General features: G+C 40.9%; 1 protein-coding gene and 1 long non-coding RNA gene across 2 annotated transcripts in view; one reads left to right on the forward strand and one right to left on the reverse strand.

Moving 5' to 3' along the window:
* reln (reelin) overlaps window positions 1–23120 on the reverse strand; it is a 610589-nt gene that overhangs the window by 175547 nt on the left and 411922 nt on the right. Inside the window, exons 34-47 of the mRNA XM_053678020.1 lie at window positions 17127–17400; window positions 16823–16963; window positions 16533–16710; window positions 16243–16327; window positions 15963–16145; window positions 8689–8857; window positions 8496–8598; window positions 8111–8337; window positions 7800–8023; window positions 7399–7549; window positions 4960–5218; window positions 4429–4678; window positions 4172–4340; window positions 3939–4079 (exon numbers count right to left, since the gene is read on the reverse strand). Of these exons, the coding sequence (XP_053533995.1) occupies window positions 3939–4079; window positions 4172–4340; window positions 4429–4678; window positions 4960–5218; window positions 7399–7549; window positions 7800–8023; window positions 8111–8337; window positions 8496–8598; window positions 8689–8857; window positions 15963–16145; window positions 16243–16327; window positions 16533–16710; window positions 16823–16963; window positions 17127–17400 (2554 nt within the window). The remainder of the gene's footprint in view (window positions 1–3938; window positions 4080–4171; window positions 4341–4428; window positions 4679–4959; window positions 5219–7398; window positions 7550–7799; window positions 8024–8110; window positions 8338–8495; window positions 8599–8688; window positions 8858–15962; window positions 16146–16242; window positions 16328–16532; window positions 16711–16822; window positions 16964–17126; window positions 17401–23120) is intronic.
* Window positions 46–3870, forward strand: LOC124628022 (uncharacterized). Its single transcript, XR_006982404.2, has 3 exons — window positions 46–1558; window positions 2719–3008; window positions 3240–3870. It is a non-coding gene; the product is annotated as an uncharacterized LOC124628022 (long non-coding RNA).

Below are 23120 nucleotides of genomic sequence, written 5' to 3' on the forward strand. Positions count from 1 at the left end.
ATACAGATGAAAAATTCCTGAGTGGCACAACAGAATAGCATTTGTCCTATTGTCCAGGGAGTTGCAAGTTTGAATCCAAACAATGCAACAGCCATCCATGGCTGAGAGTCCAAGACAGCAAAATTTACTATGCTCCCTGGCTGGGAGGGATGACATACTGCCTTGCCCCTATCAATCACAGCAGCACAACCAATCAAGGGCATTTCTGAGCTCATGCATTCATCTTGAAGCATAAGGATTTCCTCCAAGTGTGTTAAGCCACCACATGATGCAGCATGAACAGCAGCCCAAAAAGCTGAAGTTGGCTGCCTTATGTATCTCAGAGGAAGCACATGATAGCCTTCAAACTCCCTGGTTGTTGGATGATAAGATAGGTAGCAGGAATTGGCCAAGAGTAAATTTGGGAGATAATCAGGAGAAAATGGTATAAAAAATGTCAACAGTTAGTATGCATGTTATTCGAATAAAAGTACTAACTCACTCACATTCAGTAACTGCTTATCCTGGTCAGAGCACACTTGGCATGCGGCTGGTATACGCCTTAGATGGGACACCTAGTAATCACAGAGCAACATGCCCACTCATTTAAAACTAGGGGCAATTTAGTGTAACCAATCCACATATTGCTACCTAGGATTGTTAAATATTAGATCTCTTATGTCTAAGAGATCTAATTGTAGAGCGCTTATTGTTAATGAAACCATTACTGATCAAGAATTGAATGTAGTGTGTTTAACAGAAATGCGGTTTAATCCAAATGACTAAGTAGTATTAAATAAAACTTATCCTCCTAGATACGGTTAAATACACTTCAGCCCCATCTAAGTGGCAGAGGAGTAGGTGTCACACTCATTTATAATGATAATCTAGGTGTCACACAAAAACCTATTCATAAATTCAATGATTTAAATTATTTATGCTAACCTAACAAATATAGCTAAAAAAAAAAAATGTCTACCCAGTCAATTCCACTAATTATTATTTACAGCCCTCCAGGGCCATATACTGAATTCCTTTGTGAATTTGCAGATTTCATCTCTAACTTTGTATTTCTTTAGACATAGCATAAATTGTTGGAGACTTTAATAATCATGTTGATAACCTGGAAGACCCTCTGTGTCATGGATATGCTGAAATAGGCATTTGGACTATGATTCCTGTCCAACACTGCACCTCACGTGATCATGTCACATGACTGTCACATGACTGTCTGCACCTGATTCATGTTTAGAAGTAATTAACACGTATATAAGTCACTTTTTGAATTCAATACCTTGTGTTTGTCTTTCTTTGGCATGTTATATGCTCGCTTGTTTTTTGTTTCTTTATCCTTGTACCTTGCCACAAGTTCCATAGTTCTTGTTTTGTTTTGAACTTTATTAAATGTCTGACTGCATTTGCATCTGTCTCCACCTGCTTTATCTGACAACACAAGACCTACAAAATGGACACAGCAGAACTTTTCTCTACCCAAGAGCCCATTCTGGATTGCCTTAGGATGGAACAATAGTTGAAGGGCTTTTTGGCAAGGACTGCAGAGGCATGGTTTGAGACATGTGTAAGATCTTTTTCCCCACCTCCCCTACTGCAGATTACTCTCAGCCCACTGGCTCAATGGAGAACATCGCTCAGCCTCCCTGCTGGGTGGATGGTATTATCTTCCACTGTAATGCTAATGACACACGGTTGTATGTTTCAGCAAAACCAACAGTGACAGACACCAATTTATTATGGATGATTATTGACATGTACTAGGACCACTTGCAGCTAGAAGCAAGCTTTCTGATTATATAATAACTCTCGATGGCCTTTCATCATGTGCAGCAGTAAAAGACCTTAGTGTGATTATTGACTCCAGTCTTTAAGTTGAAGCTCATGTAGATAATATGACTAGGTTTGCCTTCTTACATCGAAATACAATGTCACTGAATGATACAAGTAGTTCATGTTTTGTTACCTCTAGGTTGGATTATTGTAATGTCTTACTGTCTGGTTGTTCCAGTAGGTGGTTAAATTATCTCCAGTAAGTCCAGAATGCAGCTGCAAGAGTCCTTACTAGAACCAGAAGATATGACCACATCGCCCCTATGTTATCCACACTGCAGTGGCTCCCAATCAAGTTCCACATTGATTATAAAAATACTACTGTTGGCCATTAACGCACTGAATGGTCTCAGGCCACAGTAACTGAGTGAACTCTTTGGTCTTTTATTATCCACCACACCTACTTTGATCAAAAGGTCCAGGCTATTTGACCCCAATCAATTGGTATCAAATACACTTTGACCCCAGCTTCCTAACATGCTGGGGTATGTGAAGAAAAGAATTTTGCTGTGCATAAGTATGTGTGATCAATAAAGACTCATCATTATTTGTTGGTACCTCGATTAGTGAAGCCCACAGCAGGGGGAAGAGCTTTCTCTTACAAAGCCCCACAGTTATGAAACACCCTTCCAATTAGTGTTTGGGACTCAGACACAGCCTCAGAATTTAAGCTCAGTATTAGCTGAACCACACTACGTATTCAGTTTCAAGATTTGGCTAATCAGTGGGAGAGAGAGAGAAAGGTGTGTCTGGAGGCACCATTGAGGGGGAGAGAAAGACACACACGTGCTTTTTGTTTTGTTTGTGTGTTTTTTGTTCTGTTTGAGTTTGGCTTATTATTAAACTTTGCGTGCGTTCACCCGGTTCCCACCTCCTCCTTGCCTATCATTAAAGTTTGTTAGACTGGTGCCGAAACCCAGGAAGGATGCACTGCCAGAGAGCCCTCACCGCTGTGGGAAGATTGTGACGCCGAGGAGGTGGTAGTGCTGGAGTGGTTGCCAGGGAGGACAGAGGAGTCATTGCCATCCACTGGGAGGTGGAGGAACCACTGCCATCCACCTGAAAGGGGAGGAACGGATGATGTCCGGCAGGGGGTGGAGGACCCGTTGCTGTTCGGCAGGGAAGGGATGGAGCTGTAGCCATCTGTTGGGGAGGCGGAGGTGTGGCTGCTGTCTGCCAGAAAAGTAAAGGAGCCCTTTCTGCCCTCTCTAAAGTCCAGTTTCACCGCCCGGTGTCATGGGGGATCACTCAGACACAGTCTCTGTGTTTAAGTCTAGGCTGAAAACGTATTTGTTTACTCAAGCTTACCATGAATAGACTCTCTTTTATGCAATGTACAGTCTTATCCACCACAGGATAGTAAGCATACCTAATGATCTCTCTATCTCTTTACCTCCCTCTCTCCTTCTGTCAAGCCACACATGATTTTATGGAGATGCCAGTGATCCTGACCCTTTCTGCACTCTGGACCTGCCTGATCCATCCGGATGCTCTAGCTGGAGCTCTAATCAACTGGAGGCTACAGCCTGGAGATTGATTAGGATGGTACCATTTGAAGTACTATGGAAATGGTTTTGGACCTCAGATCCACATGGACATTCTCGCTGTGGTTGCTGGGACTATGGTTGCTACTATGGCCTTGGGACTGCAATTACCTCATACAATTTTACACTCAGGTCTCCTTTAGTGAACAGTGAACTAGTTCAAGACTTCATGTAAAAAACATAATGAACTTTCTTTAACGTTCACACTATCTGCTGTTACCCATATGAGTTTGGGTCTGTTTCCTCTCAAGGTTTCTTCCTCAGATCATCTTAGGGAGTTTTTTTCTTGCCACCATCGCACCGGCTTGCTCAATAGGGATAAATTCACACACTTGCGTAAAATCTGTATCGTGTATTTACATGTTTCTGTAAAGCTGCTCTAAGACAATGTCCCTGTAAAAAGCACTATACAAATAAAATTTTATTGAATTGAAAACACTTTTTCACAGCACTGTATCAATACTTGAAAATATACTTGTAAGGTAAACAATTTTTTTTCCAATGGGGAAAAGTCATAAAGTATACAATCTTTAAATACCGTGTTAACTGTGAAAAATGCTATTCACTCACACACAGGAATTCTGCTTGCAACGGCCATGACCAGAGCACATTTCAGGACAACCATCTCCAATGTAGAGGTTGTCCAAAGCCCAGGTTTGTTGCTTGTCAAATGGAGCCTGCTGAAGCCATCGGAATCGTGTGGCTGGAGACCTGAGAAACACAAACTGGGTGTTTGTGCTGGGGTACTTAAAAGTCAGCAAAAATGTAACTGTATTATGAAGTATAACTCAATATAACTTTACCTGGCATAGGCTGGGATGGGTAAGGTAACTCTGCCCCATTTGTTGTAGGTGTCTGAAACTAACATCCTTTGAAGTGTATAGGAGGAACAGTCTGGACTTGTGGGTAAACAGTCTCTTAAGAGAGGTTGCCAAGTAAGTCCAAGGTCAAGAGAGTAGTCCAATTCCACTGCTGTGCACACACAAGCATGCATTCATGTTAGTAAACGGATGGCTCAGAAGGATATGAATAGTATATAAATCCTGATTGGCTGGCTTACAATAGCAGGAGGAGGTGACAGAGCAGGAAGCAGAGAAGTCAAACTGGATCAAGGCATCCTGCCCTACACTGATATCAGTGGTAACAGCATAGCGAGTGTTAGATTTTTCAATGAAAGCAAATGCACTGCCATCAGAGCCACACACAGGCATGTGTGTGCCACCAGGATGAAGAAGCCACAAACGTTCATCTGTGGTGGAGAAGTTATCCTCCAGGGGGCCCCAGCCACTGGCACTGCCACCCACCACCACCTTGACACACAAACAAAATGATGAATGTAAGGTGATACCAGGTATTTTCACTACAGTTGATTTCTATCATAATGCTTCCATTAATGTTGATTAGAATGTATTTCATTTAAAAGCTGTTTTATCTGTTCAACAAGAGATATGTAGTGAGATAATATTCAGATGTTATGAGAAAAAAGGTGAGGCAATTTATGTATGACCAAAAGACTAATATAATTAACCTAACACCCCCAAAATGAATGAAGATCTTAACAGACAAGTGCTTTATATTGGGTTGAAATCACCTTATCAATGACCCAGGGAGTGTGAAAGTATCCATTTTCAGATGGCTGCCACCACCGTAGGCGTGTTTCAGTGGTGCGGGCTCGCAGTGGGATCTCTAGGGCAACAAGCTCAGCCTGATTACTACTATTAGTGTAGAAGAATTTCTGTAGCAGGTTCCAGGATAACCCTCCGTTCACAGAGAACTGGAGCAGCACAGGCTGGGAACGTGGATCAGGGGAAGCTTTTCCACAACCCAGACGCAAAAAGAACTGTACAAACCTGTGTACAAATCAGATTAAAAGAGTTCAAGAACCTTCTTTGACCCATTAAAACTGACAATGTATGCTGTATATATAGTAAGAGGAAATAAGTATTTGTGCACTTTTAAAAATTGTTTTGCTGACTTCTAATGCATGTACGTATCTACTTCATGTTGACACACCTAATGCCTGAATGTATAATTAAATTTGACACAAACAAAACAATAAACAAAAATATGTTTAAAAATTTGAAAATGAAGCATTCAGACAACATTCAAATGGAAAAAGCCAAACACTGCAAAAAGTTCTTTTTGCTCTGTATTTTTTTTTTCCATTTGAAGGTTGTCCCTGAGAACTTTAGGAAGCTCCTTCACCATGATAGTATTACCATGATACTATAACAAATGGCAATGTTTTTATATATATATATATATATACACACAGTATCTCACAAAAGTGAGTACACCCCTCACATTTTTGTTTCATGCTTGACCGGCTTGCAGGATAGTTTTTTTTATATCTATAACTTTTTTTTCTTGCAAAATTACATACAGTGAGGGACATAAGCATTGGACATGTTAAATTTTTTTCTGTAAATATATTTCCAATGAAGCTATTCAAATGAAATTTTCTCCAGACATCAGTATTAACTCAAGAAAACCACACATATAAAGAAATCCAAACGTTAAAGTCCATAAATAAAGTTATGTGTAATAAAGTGGAGTGACACAGGAAAAAAGTATTGAGCATCCTAACTGAAATTTATTTAATACTTAGTGGAGAAGCCTTTAATGACAACTTCAAGATGCTTCATGTATGAATAAATTAATCAGCCGCAATATTCAGGTGTGATTCTGGCCCATTCTTCTAAACATATTGTTTTTAAATCTTGTTCAATTGGATTCAAGTCAAGTGATTGACTGGGCCATTCTAACACCTTGATTTTTTATCTTCTCTGAAACCAACTGAGAATTTCCTTTATGCTGTATGCTTTGGATCATTGTCCTGCTGGAAGGTTCACCCATGTCTCATCTTCATCATTCTGGTGGATGGCAGCAGATTCTTCTCAAGAATCTCCTGGTAAAGGGCTCCATTCATTGTTCCTTCAATTATATGAAGTCTGCCAGTACCATACAATGAAAAATAGCCCCACACCATGATGCTTCCACCTCCAAACTTTACTGTTGGTATAGTGTATTAAGGGTGATGTGCAGTGCCATATCTTCTCCAAACATGGTGTGTAGTATGACAGCCAAAAAGTTCAATTTTGCGCTCATCTGACTAGACTACACTCTCCCAGTATTTCATACTGTATGCTTGTCCAAATGAGTTGTAGCAAATTTTAAACAAGCTTTGATGGGGTGAGCGTGAGCAGTGGAGTGCATTGCCTTTTGTTTTCTCTGTGACAATGACAACTTAAAAAAAATATTAATGTGAATAGCCTCATTGGAAATATATTTACTGAAATAAATGTTGACACATCCAATACTTATTTCCCCCACTATACATACACAGTTTATACAGCCTCTTCCTTTATGACATCTTTTAGCTATAGGATCCTAGTATTAACTGGTATATTTTTATCCTTTTATCGTTTGTATATTTTTATCATCTTTTAGCTACGAGATCCCAGTGTTAGCTGGTATATTTTTGTCCTTGTTATTATTAATTTATAGTTGCATAAAAAGTTTGTGATCCTCTTGAAAAGATGTGCATTTGTATATTATTTGAACATAAAATTTGCCCTGATCTTCATCCAAGTCATAATAATAGTTTGTTTGAGATCAGTCAACATTTTATCAGCAAATAATGTAGAAACTTCTTCTCACCATTGTATATTGCATAGCAAATGGGAATTTTTTTAATACAATCTTGCACATTACTTCCACATTTTCCATGAGTACTTATTCTTCTTGTAGAGAGATAGTTCTGTTTATACAGCAAGCACTGGAAATGCAAGCTGAAATGACCAGTCATTAAAATCAGCCATATTATTTCTCTTTTATGGTCCATGTAGGCTACCCACTGAACTCAGAGAGTGAACAAAGTCCTTTTGATGGATATACTCATCTTACTTACTTCCAGTTGCTGTAAAAGTACTTTAATAAAGGTGTGCAATAAAGGTGTGCACCTACAATCCTAAGTGTCTTCAATTCTACTCTGGTAGTGAATACTACCATATATCTTTGCACTAGTTACCTGGCATTAGACAGATCCATGTCTATGGTTTCCAACATGCGTAATCCATCCTCGTTGAAGAACAGGTGGTTTCCACTGGCCATGATACCACATTTCCGAGAGGGCTTTCCTCCACTCAACACTTTGAAATTCTCAGCTTCTGAAGTATCATCTTTGACAATAAAGAAAAACAGTCCAGTTCTACCCACTGTAATATTTTTCTAAAAATATATTTTTTTTATTTAACCAGAGTTTTATTTAACTAAATAAAAGTGTTCTGAAATCAACAATCATACTAATCTTGATGCTTATCAGCTTATCAGCAATCCAATCAATCACACTAAAACTGAAAGTGTCTAATTGTTTCTGAGTTACACTGGTGAAATGCTTGACATTTTGTGCAAATGTGCATTCTCCTATACCTTCAAAGTCTTCTTTAAGGAAGTCTGGATTTGGCACATCTGGAACAGAGCAGTTTGGGCCAGAATAACCAGGGTCACAGTTACAGTGAGTGCCCTTCACACATGTCCCATGGCCACTGCACATATCTTGACACAGAGGACCGATGTAAACATTATCCAGGGCCCAGGTTGGAGGTGCCATGCCAACCAAATAGAACCCCTGGTACCAACGAAACCGCACAGATCTGCAAGATAGTGAGTGGTACACTGCTAGACCCTGTTGTAGCATACAAACAGGAGACTGCTTTTTTTCTCAGTTTTTTTTTACTCACCCACATAGATGCAGTTTTTCAAATTGAATCACCTCCCTCCTCCAGCCCCGAAGGGTGCCAGGGTAGTAGATGCTGGCTGGGTGAAGTTCAATTGAGCAACGAGTGTTCGGTATTGAACCACCTGTGCATAAAGGAACTAAAAGGTTCCAAGTGGCCCCAAAGTCGTGGGAGAACTCCAGATGGACAGAATTTAATGAAGAGCTTATTGATGTACAGCCCACGTTAATCTGTTGATCATAATATGATAATTTATAATATTTAACAAACACTGAGAGACTGCAAAAAAACTTGTGTGGTAATAAGAGTCAATTAGTATGATGATAATTGAGAAAGAACCCATTTGTTAAATGCTTCAAGCTTGTAAATCTTAACCTGTGAATTATACCTCAAATTGAATAATTGTGTTCTCATTCACATCAATATCTCTAGTGGTGATGGAATGTTCTCCCAGTTCACTAGACATAAATACCAAGGCTGAGTCGTCCTCTCTGTACATAGAGTGAACAGTTATTACCAAACTATAAACAAACTTTTTTCCAAAATTGTACAAACTTGACACTATCTCATGGGATACTTACAGTCTTGCTTTCTGGTAAAGACAGTAGTGGTCAATCTTGCCCCCTGGGTAGAACAGCCAGTTTGACTCCTGAGGCTTACTTTCAAAACTCTCTGATAGAACTGGAACATTGTTCAAAGGGTGGCCATCAATGATGAGATCATCAATGACCCATACCTCTTCCTTTTTGCCTATGAAATAAATAATTGTCATAAAATAAATGTCCAAAATTGAATAATCTATGACCATGTGATATTTTGAGCTTAACCTTATTGTCTTTTACTACTTTTTTAACATTAATTTAAATTTGTAACACAAAACAATAACATAAATTTCAAAAGTATACCAGCAATAGAACTTGCTGAATTCTGCAGACAATAACAGCACTGAATGAACCTGTTCTTGTAATGATTATAAGGTTTGGAGAAATTTGTAGGATGATCTTGAGCCAGTCCTTCATACAGAGCATTTGTACCTCTATGGGTGCTTTTCTTTGAGTTATATGTGTAGTTTTGCATTGTCTCCAAGAGTCTGCATGTTTTTCCTATGGGTACTATGGTTTCCATTGCTTCTGAGCTCCAAATATAACTGCAGCCATGAGCACAGGGGCATTCCCATATATCCATCCATCCATTTTCCATACTGCATATACTAGACAGGATCATGAGGGAGCCTGAAGCCTATCCCAGTTAACTCAGGGAACAAGGCAGGGGACACCCTGGACAGGGTGCCAACTCATTACAGGGCACAATTGCACATACATTCACACACTATGGACAATTTGGAAATGCCAATCAAACTAAAACGCATATCTTCGGAATGGGGGAGGAAACCAGAGTACCATGAAGAACATGCAAATTCCACACACACAGGGCAGAGGCAGGATTTGAACCACCCAACCTCAGAGGTGCGCAGCAAACATGGTAACCAAAGCGAGCTTCATAAATACGGATGGATGCAAATGCAGATAAGAGCTTTATTATATGAGAGACAGGCAGACAAATCCAGACCGTGAAACGTAGACGTGTTCATGAACAGGCAAAGGTCAGGCGATTGGCAAATGGGCATAAATGAGGCAAAACAGAATCGAAGAACAAGGTAAAGAATATAGAAAATATCTATGAAGTGTAATCAATATGTGTAACTAACATTTGGATATGCTAATAAAGTGTAATCAATATGTATGACGAACATTTAGAATTATTACTTCAGCATAATCGAATGATCAATATTAGTTAACAAGCATAATCTATATGTATAATCAATATTTAGAAGCATAATCTAAATCCACAGAACAATGTTTCATCAAGTTATATTCTAAGTGTGTATTGAGTTAGATGAATTCAGTGTATACTGAACAATAATTGTTTTTTCTGTACCAGCCTGAATCTTCCTCCACAGAAGCAAATAACTTTGAGGCCAGATACCAATTAATGAGTTAGGATAAGGCCTTAGGAAGGGAGGTAGGTTTCGGCTAGGGACAACAGATATAAACAGACAAAAGCTCATTGAGGCCTAAGAAGGGAGTGTTGGTCAAGGTCAGGACTCTGTCTGAATGAAACCTTTTTGTAAAAAAGGAAACCTTGTCCTCATAAAACCTTTTCAAGAAAAACAACTAACTGTGCATGCTCCACAAACTTAAGATAACATATAGACATGAATAATTAATTGTGGCAAAAAAGATTGGTCTGTTTTTAATGAGGAAAGGAAAAACCCAGCCTACAATGAGTACACTGTAAAGAAAAGTATAAAAAGGGCTTTGTGTGTTTGCATAATTTAGACTTTCTGCATACTGTCTCACTTTATTGTTTCAATAAAGTTTAATTACTTTTTAACATCTACTAACCCTCTGTCTCCGAAGTTTTTGGACTTAGCCTGAAAAGATTGTTTTCCACGACAAGAACAGGATCAAAACTATGAGAAATGAAACTATAAACAAAGGCTTGATACACAGAAAATTCATGTAATACTTCACAACGAACAAAGAGACACGAGGGGTTTAAATACAGAACATAAACAAGGGTGAAACACAAAACAGCTGAGACTAATGAGACATACGGGAAACAACCAGTGACAATACAGGGGTGGAGAGAGGACATAAATCACAACAAAACACATGTGTCAGAAGTAAACAAAGTCAGTGTCACTGAAACCCAGAGTGCGCTGCATGCTCCAGCGCTTAGCACAAGAGGAAATCGTAACAAAAAGTGCCAGCATGAAACGATACTATGAGAGAAAGCACAGATCTTTTTAGCAAACATATCCACAGCAGTCTGAGGTAAGGGCACGCAAAATGAAACAAACTCAAAGCCCAATGTGATCAGTCCACCAGAGTCCTCTCCCATGCATTCCCTGCCCAACAGGCACTTTTGTTATTTTTTTGTGAAGATGCAGTCTTGTTTTGCTTGAAATGAGAATATTTGGGATAGTCTTACATTTATTTACGATTAGGCTGCATATTTATTTTACCTCATGTTTATTGTATCTGCACTGAAAATGTTCAATTACTGGTGAAATACATGGAACACTGTAATAAGAAGCCTTTGCAGAGCATGGTCTCACCTGCATACATGTACAGTTGTAGGATAAGCGAGCTAGCAGCTAGCTAGTGGGCCAATGGGGGTGCCATGGTGGAGAGGGCTTGCGTGAGTATGTTAACCTGCATCTCAAGATTAGCAAAATGCTTTCAGTGCTCGCCCACCCACTGGCCTTGAGCTGTGACTGCCAGACGCCAGTCTCGTTCTCCTGTTGTTCTCAGTTGTGGGTGATTAGTAATCAGGTGAATGTGACAGAGTCCACTGTTGGAAGTGTAGTCCCTAGCAGACATATTTTTAGGCCACGATATGTCCTGGGAAACAGAGTTCTCTGTGGTTGTAATAGTTTTCCTGTCAGTGAGGTAATATGGTAATATACAGTGGTGTGAAAAAAGTATTTGAAAGTCCTAATTTCTTCTGTTTTTGTGTATATCTCATACTAAATTGTTTCAGAAATTAATGCAAAATCTAAGATAAAACAAAGGCAAACAAAAAATACAGTTTTTAAATGATCATGTTATTTAGTGAAGCAAAAAACTTATCTAATACCAACTGTATTTGCCCCTGTAGTTATTAATGCATCCATACTGGTGTTCAGCTGGACTAGCCGTAACCTAACCTCTTTACTGCAAACCCTGCTCAATCAAATCAACACTTAAATAGAACTTTTTCAACAGCATGAAGTTGGTTCATACCTAGTAACCCAGTCTTATCCAGTAACACACCATGCCAAAATTGAAAGAAATCTCAGATATGATGAGGAAGAAGGCAATTGAAATACATCAGTCTGGGAAGTTTTACAAAGCTATTTCAAAGACTCTGGGACTCCAAAGGACCACAGTGAGAGCCATTATCTCCAAATGGAAAAAACTTGGCACAATAGTGAACCCTCCAAGAAGTGGCCAACCTTCCAAAATTCCTCCAAGAGCACAGCAACTACTCACCCCGAAAGTCACAAAAGAGCCAGCGACAACATCAAAGGACCGCTCTTGCGTCAATAAAGGTCACTGTTCATGACTGCATTATCAGAAAGTTCCTGGGCAAAAATGGCATCCATGGAAAAGTGGCAAGGCAAAAACGACTGCTAACCCAGACAAACATTATGGCTTGTGTGAATTTTGCCAAAACACACTTGATGATCCTCAAACCTTTTTGGAGAATGTTCTGTGGAATGATGAGTCAAAAGTGGAACTGTTTAGAAGACAGGGGTCTTCCAAAAGTCAGAAGCATTTGGTTGCAGTTCCATCCATCCATTTTCTATACCGCTTTATCCTTTTCAGGGTCACGGGTTGGTTTCAGTTATTGCTGCTAAAGGTGGCACAAACTGATTTGAAGTTAAGGGGACAATTTTCACACTGTGATATATGTTTGATAACTTTATTTTGCTTCAATAAAAAAATAATAAAAAATGCATTGTGTGTTTACTGTATTGTGTTACGGTACCGCCGGAAGATGGTGCTCTGGCGACAACGTGCACGAGCAGCTTGAGAACGTGCACGTGCACATGATTGAAGTGCACATGGACACTAAAGATGGGTTAAGTGTTGCCAGCTGTGGCGATCAAGAGACTGTTTACTTAAACCCCTTGCGGTGCTGCGCACATCGTGCAGCATTAAAGTGTTAAAGTGATGAAATACCGTAACGTAATGCCAAGCCAAGTAAAGTAAAGAGGAGATGGACTAAAAGAGAAGACGACGGAATATATATTGATGCCAGGTTGTGATGTTGCCATGCTCTGTCTGTTTTCCTGTTACTTAGTTTAAACCCTGTCCTAGCTGAGTGTTTGTATCCTGTCGTAGTCAAGAAAGTTTAAGTCCTGTCATAGATAAGAATGTTGATGCCATGCCCTAGATAAGAGTGCTTATGCCTATAGTTAAATGAGATGTTCCTGCTCTTGTTAAATGAGATGTTCCCGTTCTGGTTAAATGAGATGTTCCCGTTCTGGTTAAATGAGATGTTCCCGTTCTGGTTAAATGAGATGTTCATGCTTTAGTTAAATGAGATGTTCATACTTTAGTTAAATGAAGTGTGTATGCTCTAGTTAGATGTGTTCCTGCCATTGTTATAGGATTGTTTCCTGTCTTGTTTATAGTTAAAGGAGAACTGTTTGAGTTAAGTTTCACGCTCTTTGCTTGAGTTAGAGTTTTATGTTTCGATCTGGTTCCCTGCCTCCTCATGTGTTTATTTAAGTGGCACAATAAAGACTGCTCTCCTGCGCTTACTTCCTGTCTCCAAGTCCTGTTTCGTAACATATTGGTTGCCTTTGTTTTATGTTGTTTTAATATCTAAAACTATTTAGTATAAGATATACACAAAACAGAAGAAATCGGGGTTTGGGCAAATACTTACTTTGGGCACAGTAAGAAACAGACAAAGGATTTTTTTTTTTTAAAATAAAGTGCTACTGTAAGTACTACATAATAAGTCTTTAGTGGTTTTTCAAAAAACTGCCAGTGACTCAGCTGTTTGGACATCTAGGGGAACTTCATTCTACCACCTAGGTGCCAGAACAGAGAAGATTATAGATACATGCCTTCCTTGTACCTGGAGAAATGGTGGGAGCAGTTGAGCAGCACCAGAGTATTAGAGGGGGTGTGGTGCAGTGCGAGATGTGATAAGTGCTTTATTGTAGGTGCATGCTGGTCCATTTTTTTGGCTTTGCAGGCAAGAATCAGTGTTTTTAATCTGATGTGGGCAGCTACAGGAAGCCAGTGGAGGGAGTGTAGCAATGTGGTGGTGTGGAAGAACTTAAGAAATTAGTGCAGACCACCCTGTCGCAGCACACATTCTGTAAGGGTACCCCTTACAGAAAAAATCTTTCGAGGAGGTGACCCTTCTAGTGGAATGAGCCTTTATGCCCAGAGGCATAGTGAGACCATTCGCCTCTTAAGCGATAGAGATTGCTTCCACTATCCAATTAGAGATGCGCTGCTTTGGCACAGCATCACCTCTACTGTCACTGGCAAAGCAGACCAGCAACCGCTCTACCTCTGACCTAGGATATAGGAAGGCCTTGACTGATCCAGAGGCACAGTCAAGGCAGGAAGGGGAAACAGAGAGAGAGATTGCAGAACTCCTACTTGTTTGAGAGATGTCAGGGCCAACAAAAGAGATACCTTTCAAGACAGAAGCTTCTCTAAGGCTGATACAAGGGTTCTCTGTCTCTTCGCCGCTGCTCACCATTTTCTCTTCCCCAGAGATCTACTGTCCTGGGCCTTCAGGTGGGGAAGTTATGAAGTGAAGATCGCTGAGCTGCTCTCATGGACTACATTTGCTTGGATCATCTGTCATCCTGTGACTTCGATGCTTCATTATTGTCATGTTACAGCAAACTAGTGACTACATTTACCATCCTGCACAGTGGCCTACAAACATGACTACATGGACTACACTTCCCACACACACACACTTTCACCTTCTCCGGAATTCTAATGACACACACCTGTTTCCAATCTCACACACACTCATACCACAGTATATAAGAGACTGCTCAAACACTTTGCATAGTATTGAGTTTATCTCATACCAAATATTTGTTCATTGTTTCTTGTTTCGTTTCATGTTATCTGACCTCTTTTCTCGGTTCTTGACTTTGATTATTGTCTCGCCCTATTTATGCCTGTTTGCCGGTCGCCTGACGTTTTGCATGTTTTTGGACCACGCTTTGGATTACTGATTTGGATTTGTCTGCCTTTATTTCCTTTAATAAAACTCTTTAACTGCACATGCATCCGTCCTAATCTCCATTACGTAAATACGTGACAGTTATATGGTGGCTAACTTCTATAAATGCACTTCCTCCTCTCCGAGCCACCATCACCCCTGCATGCCTACCAGGATATTCTCTACATATCGCACCCGTGCTGTAAATATGTCCATCAGGGGTCTCAGCGGAACTACAACATCAATGCCACATGTACGATATGATCTTTCTGGTATTCAAAATCTCACCTCACAAAGAAACCCACACCGTCCGTCGACCATAATGTGTTAGCAAACCTAACCAGGTCTATTACCACAAATACCAGAAATAACAATCTTTCGTTTGGTCTACGGAATCTATGATCACTTTCCAATAAAGGTCCCGTTGGAAACTAAGAAGGAGATAAAGCTGAAGGAGCTTGAGTTAGAGTTCACCTGCAACTCCTGCACCTGTGTCTCCTGCACCTGCACTTCCTTTACCTGTTCATGGGTCATCACCTGTGCTAGAGCTTACGTATTGTGGCACCTTGTCTGTAAGTCCTGCTGGTTGTGATGTTAGTAAGCATATTGCTTTAGTTCCTATGTTTAGGGAAAGTGAGATGGACACCTATTTCCTGATGAGTATTTGAACACTAATTATGTGAAAATAGGTGAAAATACTAGGAAGAGTTAATAAAAGTAGATTTTTCATATTATGTAAATAAAAAATGGAGTGGAGTAATTGGTTCTTGAGACTTTTTTGGTTGGGAGAAAATAACTTTGTTTGTGGGAAAAATAAAAAAAAAACCTGACTTGACCTCCTAATAATAAGATGAAAACCATTCCAATAGGGTGCCTATGCAGCTTTTGTGTTTAACCCATAATAAGTGTGTGTGTGTGTGTGTGTGTGTGTGTGTGTGTGTGTGTGTGTGTGTGTGTCGGGGGGATTCTATACAGTATGTTGTCTCTGTCAAATCAACATTAAATGCATAGTTCTATTTTTTTTGTAAACATTATGGAACATTACTTGTAAACAGATATATGGTGTGCAAATTAGTAACTAGGTATAGTCTATTCTCACCATTATTGTAAGGCTGCCACAGTCTGAAGCGTGTAGCATTAGTCTGAGCACTTGGAGGCAGTGGCAGATGCAGAAAGAGAGTGTCAGTGGAGGAAGGAAAGTAGAACTCATGCAACAGTAACCAGATAATCCCTCCATTCACTGAATACTGCAGCAACACGGAGTGAGAACGCTCTGGGGTTCCTGAGAGTTCACCAACATAATAAACATATTCAAACACAACACAATAGTAAGTAAGTACTATCCCACATGGCAATCATACAATTATCCAGACATTTACCCTTAGTGATAAATTTAAATGAAAACTGCATGTGTAGTGTGCTTGTGCAGTCAAGATCCTGTGAAACCAGCATGCGCAATCCTTCCTGAATACAAAGACAGGTACAAGGACAAGTTACAATTACTTAACATTATTACTATATTACCATATTTTATTAAATCACAGATTTTTAAAGATGTATTTGTAATTTTGTCCAAAGAAATGTATAGCATCCCAGGAGCCATGTGGACTTAAATGCTTTAAGAGGTTGGTCATAGATCAGCAGAGGACAGAGTACATGAATTGCTTACCCCTTTAAAGATGAGAGCAGTCCCTGATTTAAGAGGCTCTCCACTCAACATGCCAAGTTCTGCTCCATACATCTCAGGCCAAATCTCTGGATCCAGATTCTCATTGAAGTCTTCCCTAAGTACAAAGGGCAGAGGAGCCATGGGCACACAGTGAACCCCACCATAATCTCTGTCACATCTGTTGGTTGAACAGAGAGAAACAGACTGAGATACAACAACATCCACTGCTTTTGAAGTTAATCCCCATGTGTGTATGTGTTTGTTAGAGCTAGATAGTTGGAGCCAAATACATGCAGCGTCCATTGTCACACAGGCCATGCCCTGAGCACATCCAGGGACAGCCAGATGCAAGTAGCACATTGTCCAGACCCCAGCTATTTGCTCCAGGGGTTACTTGAGGCTGGATCCAGCGAAACCTTGTTCTAGGAGAACTACATCACAACAAATATAAAACCTAATTATTTAATCAGGTATAGAAATGCAGTCTTTAAACAACTTTTTGGATTTTATATTCTGTTTAAGATGAGTAAACAAAACAGAATCAAAAATACATGTACATATTTTGACATGTTAAGACACGTGCATATGGCATACTTGGCAGCACTGGGCAAATAAACAGTGACCCTCCTCCACTGGGAATACTGGGGAGTACTATAGATGGAGCTCTGAGTATATCTGGCACATCCAATAGCAGGTGGTACACACTCAGGTGTAACCAATGTCCAGTGGTGTCCACAGTCAGTGGAGAACTCCAGGTGGACACTGTGGGTTGATGTCACGTCCTTACTGCAGCCCATGCTCAGATCAAACTGCAGAAATGAGGAAGGTGACACCTCAAAGTCCCAACTCTCAGCATAGCGGAGACCCTCTGTTAGGAGGCACACAGAAAGCATAGCATTATCTTGCCTTACTGGCCAATTGTTGTTGAGGCTGTTTATAATATATTTGCTCAAACTAAGCACCCACAAAAGATATGCCCTCCCATCAAGTGTGGTTACTTTGCTGTCAAATTTGTTTGTGCATGATGAATGAACTGTTCATTACACGTAAAAAATAAATAAATAAATAAATAAATAAATAAACAAACATATATCATGGTTACTGGACAACATTTGTTAGAGTAGAAGCAAAAAAAAAACAAAAAAACAAAACACAACAACAGTTCCTCGGAATGGCCAACTTCCTGTTTGTCAATAATCAAATTTCTTACTTCAAGAACACTCAGCATCTTCCAGGGAATCGAGAGTATCAAGAGTCTAGATTATTTTCACCTCTGAGGGTAACCAGCCTTTAAAATGCACTTTCGAGAGTTACTTCCTGTTCTCAACCTACATTATAGCTGCAATAAACAGTCACTCAGCAGCCTTCTCATTCAGGGAAACTTTAACTGTTACGCTTACAACCAAGTGGATTATTATTAGGAAATTAATATTATTACACATAACTTTATTTATAGACTTTAATGTTGTAAATTCTTTATATTTCCGGATTTCTTGAGTTACTACTGATGTCTGATGAAAATTTCATGTGAATAGCCTCATTGGAAATATATTTAATGAAAAAAATGTTGACGAGTTCACTGTATGAGTTATTACTATAGAAACAATAATGTATTAGAATGAGAGAATTAATATAACCTAATAACATAACATTCTTCATGTTATCACCAGAGATACTGCTCGAGAAATACTGTGATAGGAAAATAATGTACATCTTCTGACCAATTACATTTAAGCATTCAACCACACTGTGGTATAACTTTTCATAACCTTTGGGTTTTACTAAATGTAGGTTTTAAACAATTCATACTATGCATAATAAATTTTTCAAGTTCTTGTTTGTGTGTCCTGAGAGACTTAAAAGGGTTTTGTCCCTTTAAAAAAAGAGAGAAAAGTATAAGTAAGAGAGAATTCAGGAAGTGTGTTATGCCTTGCACCCGTTTCATAATGGGGTGGGAGACTGACACACTTTCTGTGTGAAGTGTCTAGGTTGGAGCATGCCAGGGCAGTGTCTGACCATGCGCATTGTGAAGGCCTTATAATTAGGCAGCTCTGCTCACGGCTCACTCTCGATTGAGCGCTGTTCTATCTCTTGCTCTGTCTTCTGTCTTCCAGCTCTCCACCGGATTTTTAAAAAATTTCGTCCCTGACTCAGAGAGAGAACAGTGTGCCCAAAATTGAGAGCAGCTCTCAAGCATATAAAGAACTGCGTGGTGATTACGAATGCTGGATGAGTTTTTTTCTCCCCAGTGAAAAAAATCTCCCTCACACTGCAATAAACTCCCCTTTGTTCCAGAAGTGCATGACGAAATATCACGCTTCTGGGGAAAACCATATATAATCCATATTTTATACCCCGTGATGTAGGATTATTCAACCATCATGTGGAATGAACGGCATGGCTATTTAGCTATACCAAAGGTGGAGGAGGGGCTGGCAAGCTACCTCTCTCCAACTGCAGGTAATTTAGTGGGGCTGGCTTTGCCATCCAAGCCATGTAAGGCCATCTTGGTGTTGGTGTGCAAGGCCTATGCAGCAGTGGGTCTCGCTTGTGGGTCACTGCATATAATGGCAGTGTTGCAGGTCTACCAAGCACACCTGGAGAGTGAGATCGACATACAGCAACATTCAGCCAGTTCCTTTCCCATTGTGTCGAGTTCGCCTAGGCATCCATGAGTGGAGCCCGGGCCGGCGCTAGTGCGAGAGAGGCACAGAAGGTGAGTATGGTGGCCTGCCTCACAGCATGATGTTACACAAGTTTCAGATACCGGTCATGCATGAGGGCACTTCCCACAGCGTGAAGCTCACGCAACGTCTCATTCCCTCTCATGGAACAGGGTTACATGCGTAACTCAGATGTGTTGCACACAAAAAGATGCAATGTATAAACAATTAGAATAAAAGAACATAATTATTACTTTTGTGGTGATAGCTCAATGCTACTTGTGTGAAGTGCCTGCTGAAATGTGATTGGCAGCCATGTTTTTCAAGTAATTAAATGATGATTAAAAAATTCAGACACAGATTAGCAGAACAATACAGCACATCAAATCTTTAGCTCAAAAATACTTTTGCCCTGCACCTGTATTTCAAGTTTAATTAAAATACACACAGTGCCCTCCACTAATATTGTCAACCTTGGTAAATATGAGCAAAGAAGGCTATGGAAAAATTGTCTTTATTGTTTAATCTTTTGATCTTTTGTTTAAAAAAAAATGCTGTCATGGATATCAAACAATTTCAAACAAAACACAGGTTTATCAAAAAATATCGATGTTAAATATACGTGTGCAACAATTATTGGCACCCCTATGAATTCATATGAGCAAAATATATTTGAAGGATTTTCCTATTGATATTTAAAAAAATTTAATACACATGGGTAACAAGGAACAGGAAATTGTTCAACCAACACTTCTTGTTTCACAGGGGTATAAATATGAGGTACCACATAGCCTAAATTCCTTTAGCCTTTCATAACAATAAACACCAGAGATATTTTTGCACACCTATATTTAACAAAGATATTTTTGATAAAGCTGTGTTTTGTTTGCAATTGTTTGACATCCATAAGAGCAGAGTCTTTTTGTGAATTTTTTTAACAAAAGATCAAAAGGTTAAACAATAAACAATTTTTCACAGCCTTCTTTGCTCATATTTACCAAGGGTGCCAATAGTAGCAGAAGACACAGTATAACCACTGATGAATTACAGCTGTTTGAGTACCCCCAGCTCCACTTCCTTAAAATTGATTGACTTATATCTTCAATGTTGAAAAAGAAGAAGAAGAAGAAGAAGAAGAAGAAGAAGAAGAAGAAGAAGAAGAAGAAGAAGAAGAAAGAATTAAAACATGGGTCCAGCACTTCGTACTTAATATGATTAAACATACAAATAAAAATCCTAACATAAATAACACAGTTCCAGCAACTTCAGTGCATGGACCCCAAACTATAGCCACAAGTGGCGATCTGCAGGGTACAAGCACCCTTTGCAAATAGCAGCCCCAGTTCACAGTTCTTGTCAAGATATAAAGAACAATAAAGAACCCCAGATGAACATCCTGTCAATTCCCAAGACGTAAGGGAGTTGAGTACGGAAGCAGGTGCAGGAAAAATATTTATTAAAAGATACAAAGGCAGGCAAATCCAAATAGTAATCCAAAACGTAGTCAAGACAGGCAAACGGTCGGGCGATCGGCAAACAGGCATAAATGGGGTAAAGCAAGAATCAAAGTCAGGGTCACAGAAAACAGTGTCAAGACACAAAACAAGAAACATGAACTATGACTATGAACTGGGAGCGGAAAAACCAGCGTGGACTAAATGAACTGATCTAACGTGAAACTAACTATATAACTATATCTATCAAGGAACATAACTTAACTAATCTAATGTAATACTCTGCGCAGTGTACTGGGAGGCGTGTGGTATATATCAAGCATAAACAGCGCTAAGCGCTGACAGCTGAAAACAATGAAGCCACACTCCGAACAACAACCAATAACAGAACAGGGAGGAGACAGAACAGAAACAAAACAAACGCAGGTGTACATAGTAAACAATGTCCCAGTTGTCAACAGTAGAAAAGCATGCACTCGCTGAGCACTCGTGCACGTAGCCCGTGCATGCGCGCGCCCTCTCATCTCTCCTAAGAGAGAAGGGGAGAACGTGACATAACCCACCCCCCAATGGGCGCTCCTCCCAGAGTGCCACAAAACACTCCTCTCCATTGGCAGTCCTGGCCCCCTGGGCAAAATGTCCCCAGCTGAAACAGGAGACTGCGCAGCGTCCTCAGTGGAGCAGAAAAGCAGGGCGACATCCTCAGCACAACAGAAAAGCAGATCGACGTCTTCAGTGGAACAGGAAAGCAGAGCAACGTCCTCATCGGAACAGGAAAGCAGAGCGATGTCCTCAGCAGAACAGGAAAGCATAGCGACGTCCTCATCGGAAAAGAAAAGCAGAGTGACGTCCTCATCGGATCAGGAAAGCAGAGCGATGTCCTCATCGGAACAGGAAAACAGAGCAACATCCTCATCGGAACAGGAAAGCAGAACGACGTCTTCAGCAGTACAGGTAAGCAGAGCGATGTTCTCAGCAGAACGAGTAAGCAGAGCGACGTCCTTAGCAGAACAGGTAAGCAGAGCGACGTTCTCAGTGGACTCTGCAGGCTGAACTTTGTCGTCCGTGTCGTCGGTGTCAAGCATGAGCAGAACCTGGTTGTCTGTATCAGCAGACAACGGTGTAATCAGAGCATGATTGTTCATGACCACAACTTCAGGCATGAGCAGAACCTGGTCGTTACTGACTTCGGCACCGACCTGGGACAGGAACTTGACGTGAGCAGGGCCTGGGTTGGCCGTCTCTTCGACCTGGGTCAAGAACTTGGCATGAGCAGGGCCTGGGTTGGCCGTCTCTTCAACCTGGGACAGGAACTTGGTGTGAGCAGAGCTTGGGTTGGTCGTCTCTTTGACCTGGGACAATAACTTGGCATTACAGTGGACCTCTGGAGCCAAGACTCCCTCATGGGTCTCAGCCTGAAACTCTTGGGCTAAGGTCACCATGTTGACCTCTGGCTGAAGCTCTGAAGCTGAGACCTCCTCATGGGTCTCAGGCTGCAACTCTGGGGTTGAGGTCACCATGTTGACCTCTGGATGGAGCTCGGCAGGTGAGACCACCTCATGGGTCCCAGGTTTGAATTCACGTTCTGAGGTTACCATGTTGACCTCTGGGTGGAGCTCAGGTACTGAGACCTCCTCGTGGGTCTCAAGCTGGAGCTCTGAGGTCACCAGCTTGACCTCTAGCAGGAGCTCAGGTGCTGAGACCTCCTTGTGGGCCTCAAGCTGGAGCTCTGAGGTCGCCACGTTGACCTCTGTCTGTAGCTTGGCGGGTGAGACCACCTCATGGGTCCCAGGTTTGAGCTCTGGTGCCAAGGTTGCTACGTTGACCTCTGGCTGGAGCTCAGCAGGTGAGACCTCCTTGTGGGTCTCAGGCTGTAGCTCTGAGGTCGCCACATTGACCTCTGGCTGTAGTTCCGCAGGGGCTTTCTTGTGTAGCAGTTTGTGCTTACGCCAGCTGCTCTTGAAGCATTCCTTTGAGCAGAAAAATGCTTCCTGGAGGCCTAGCTTGTTGTATGTAGGACATCACAGCGGAGTCTCATTGCAGCAGCCCTCAGCCATACATCTCAGTGGAACCTCCACCACGTTGGCCGGAACCTGAAGCGGAGCTGCAGATGCTACCCGGTCCACCCACTCATAATAGAGGTGGAAAGGTAGGTTAGCCATTTTCATCCCATTGCATACCCTCTCCAGTAAATCCAGGATTTTTAGTTGCCCTGACTGCACGAACTCTTGCAGGAAAAGTTCAGCAAACTGAGTGACATTATTGAGGGCAGTGGACCCTGTACGGATCAGTTGCTCCGCCCAGTCATGGGCCGGGCCATAAGAACACTAAGAACACCAGCCATCGTTTCTTGACAGGCTTGGGATGTGCCAGGCTAGTGAACAAGGAACAACAACAGGTGGTTCTCCAACCCATAAATCTCTATCAGGAGTTTGGCGGCAGTCCTCTGAGGAAACTGGATTGATTTGTAT

The sequence above is a fragment of the Ictalurus punctatus genome, chromosome 4, assembly GCF_001660625.3.
Source record: "Ictalurus punctatus breed USDA103 chromosome 4, Coco_2.0, whole genome shotgun sequence".
Classification (NCBI taxonomy): domain Eukaryota; kingdom Metazoa; phylum Chordata; class Actinopteri; order Siluriformes; family Ictaluridae; genus Ictalurus; species Ictalurus punctatus.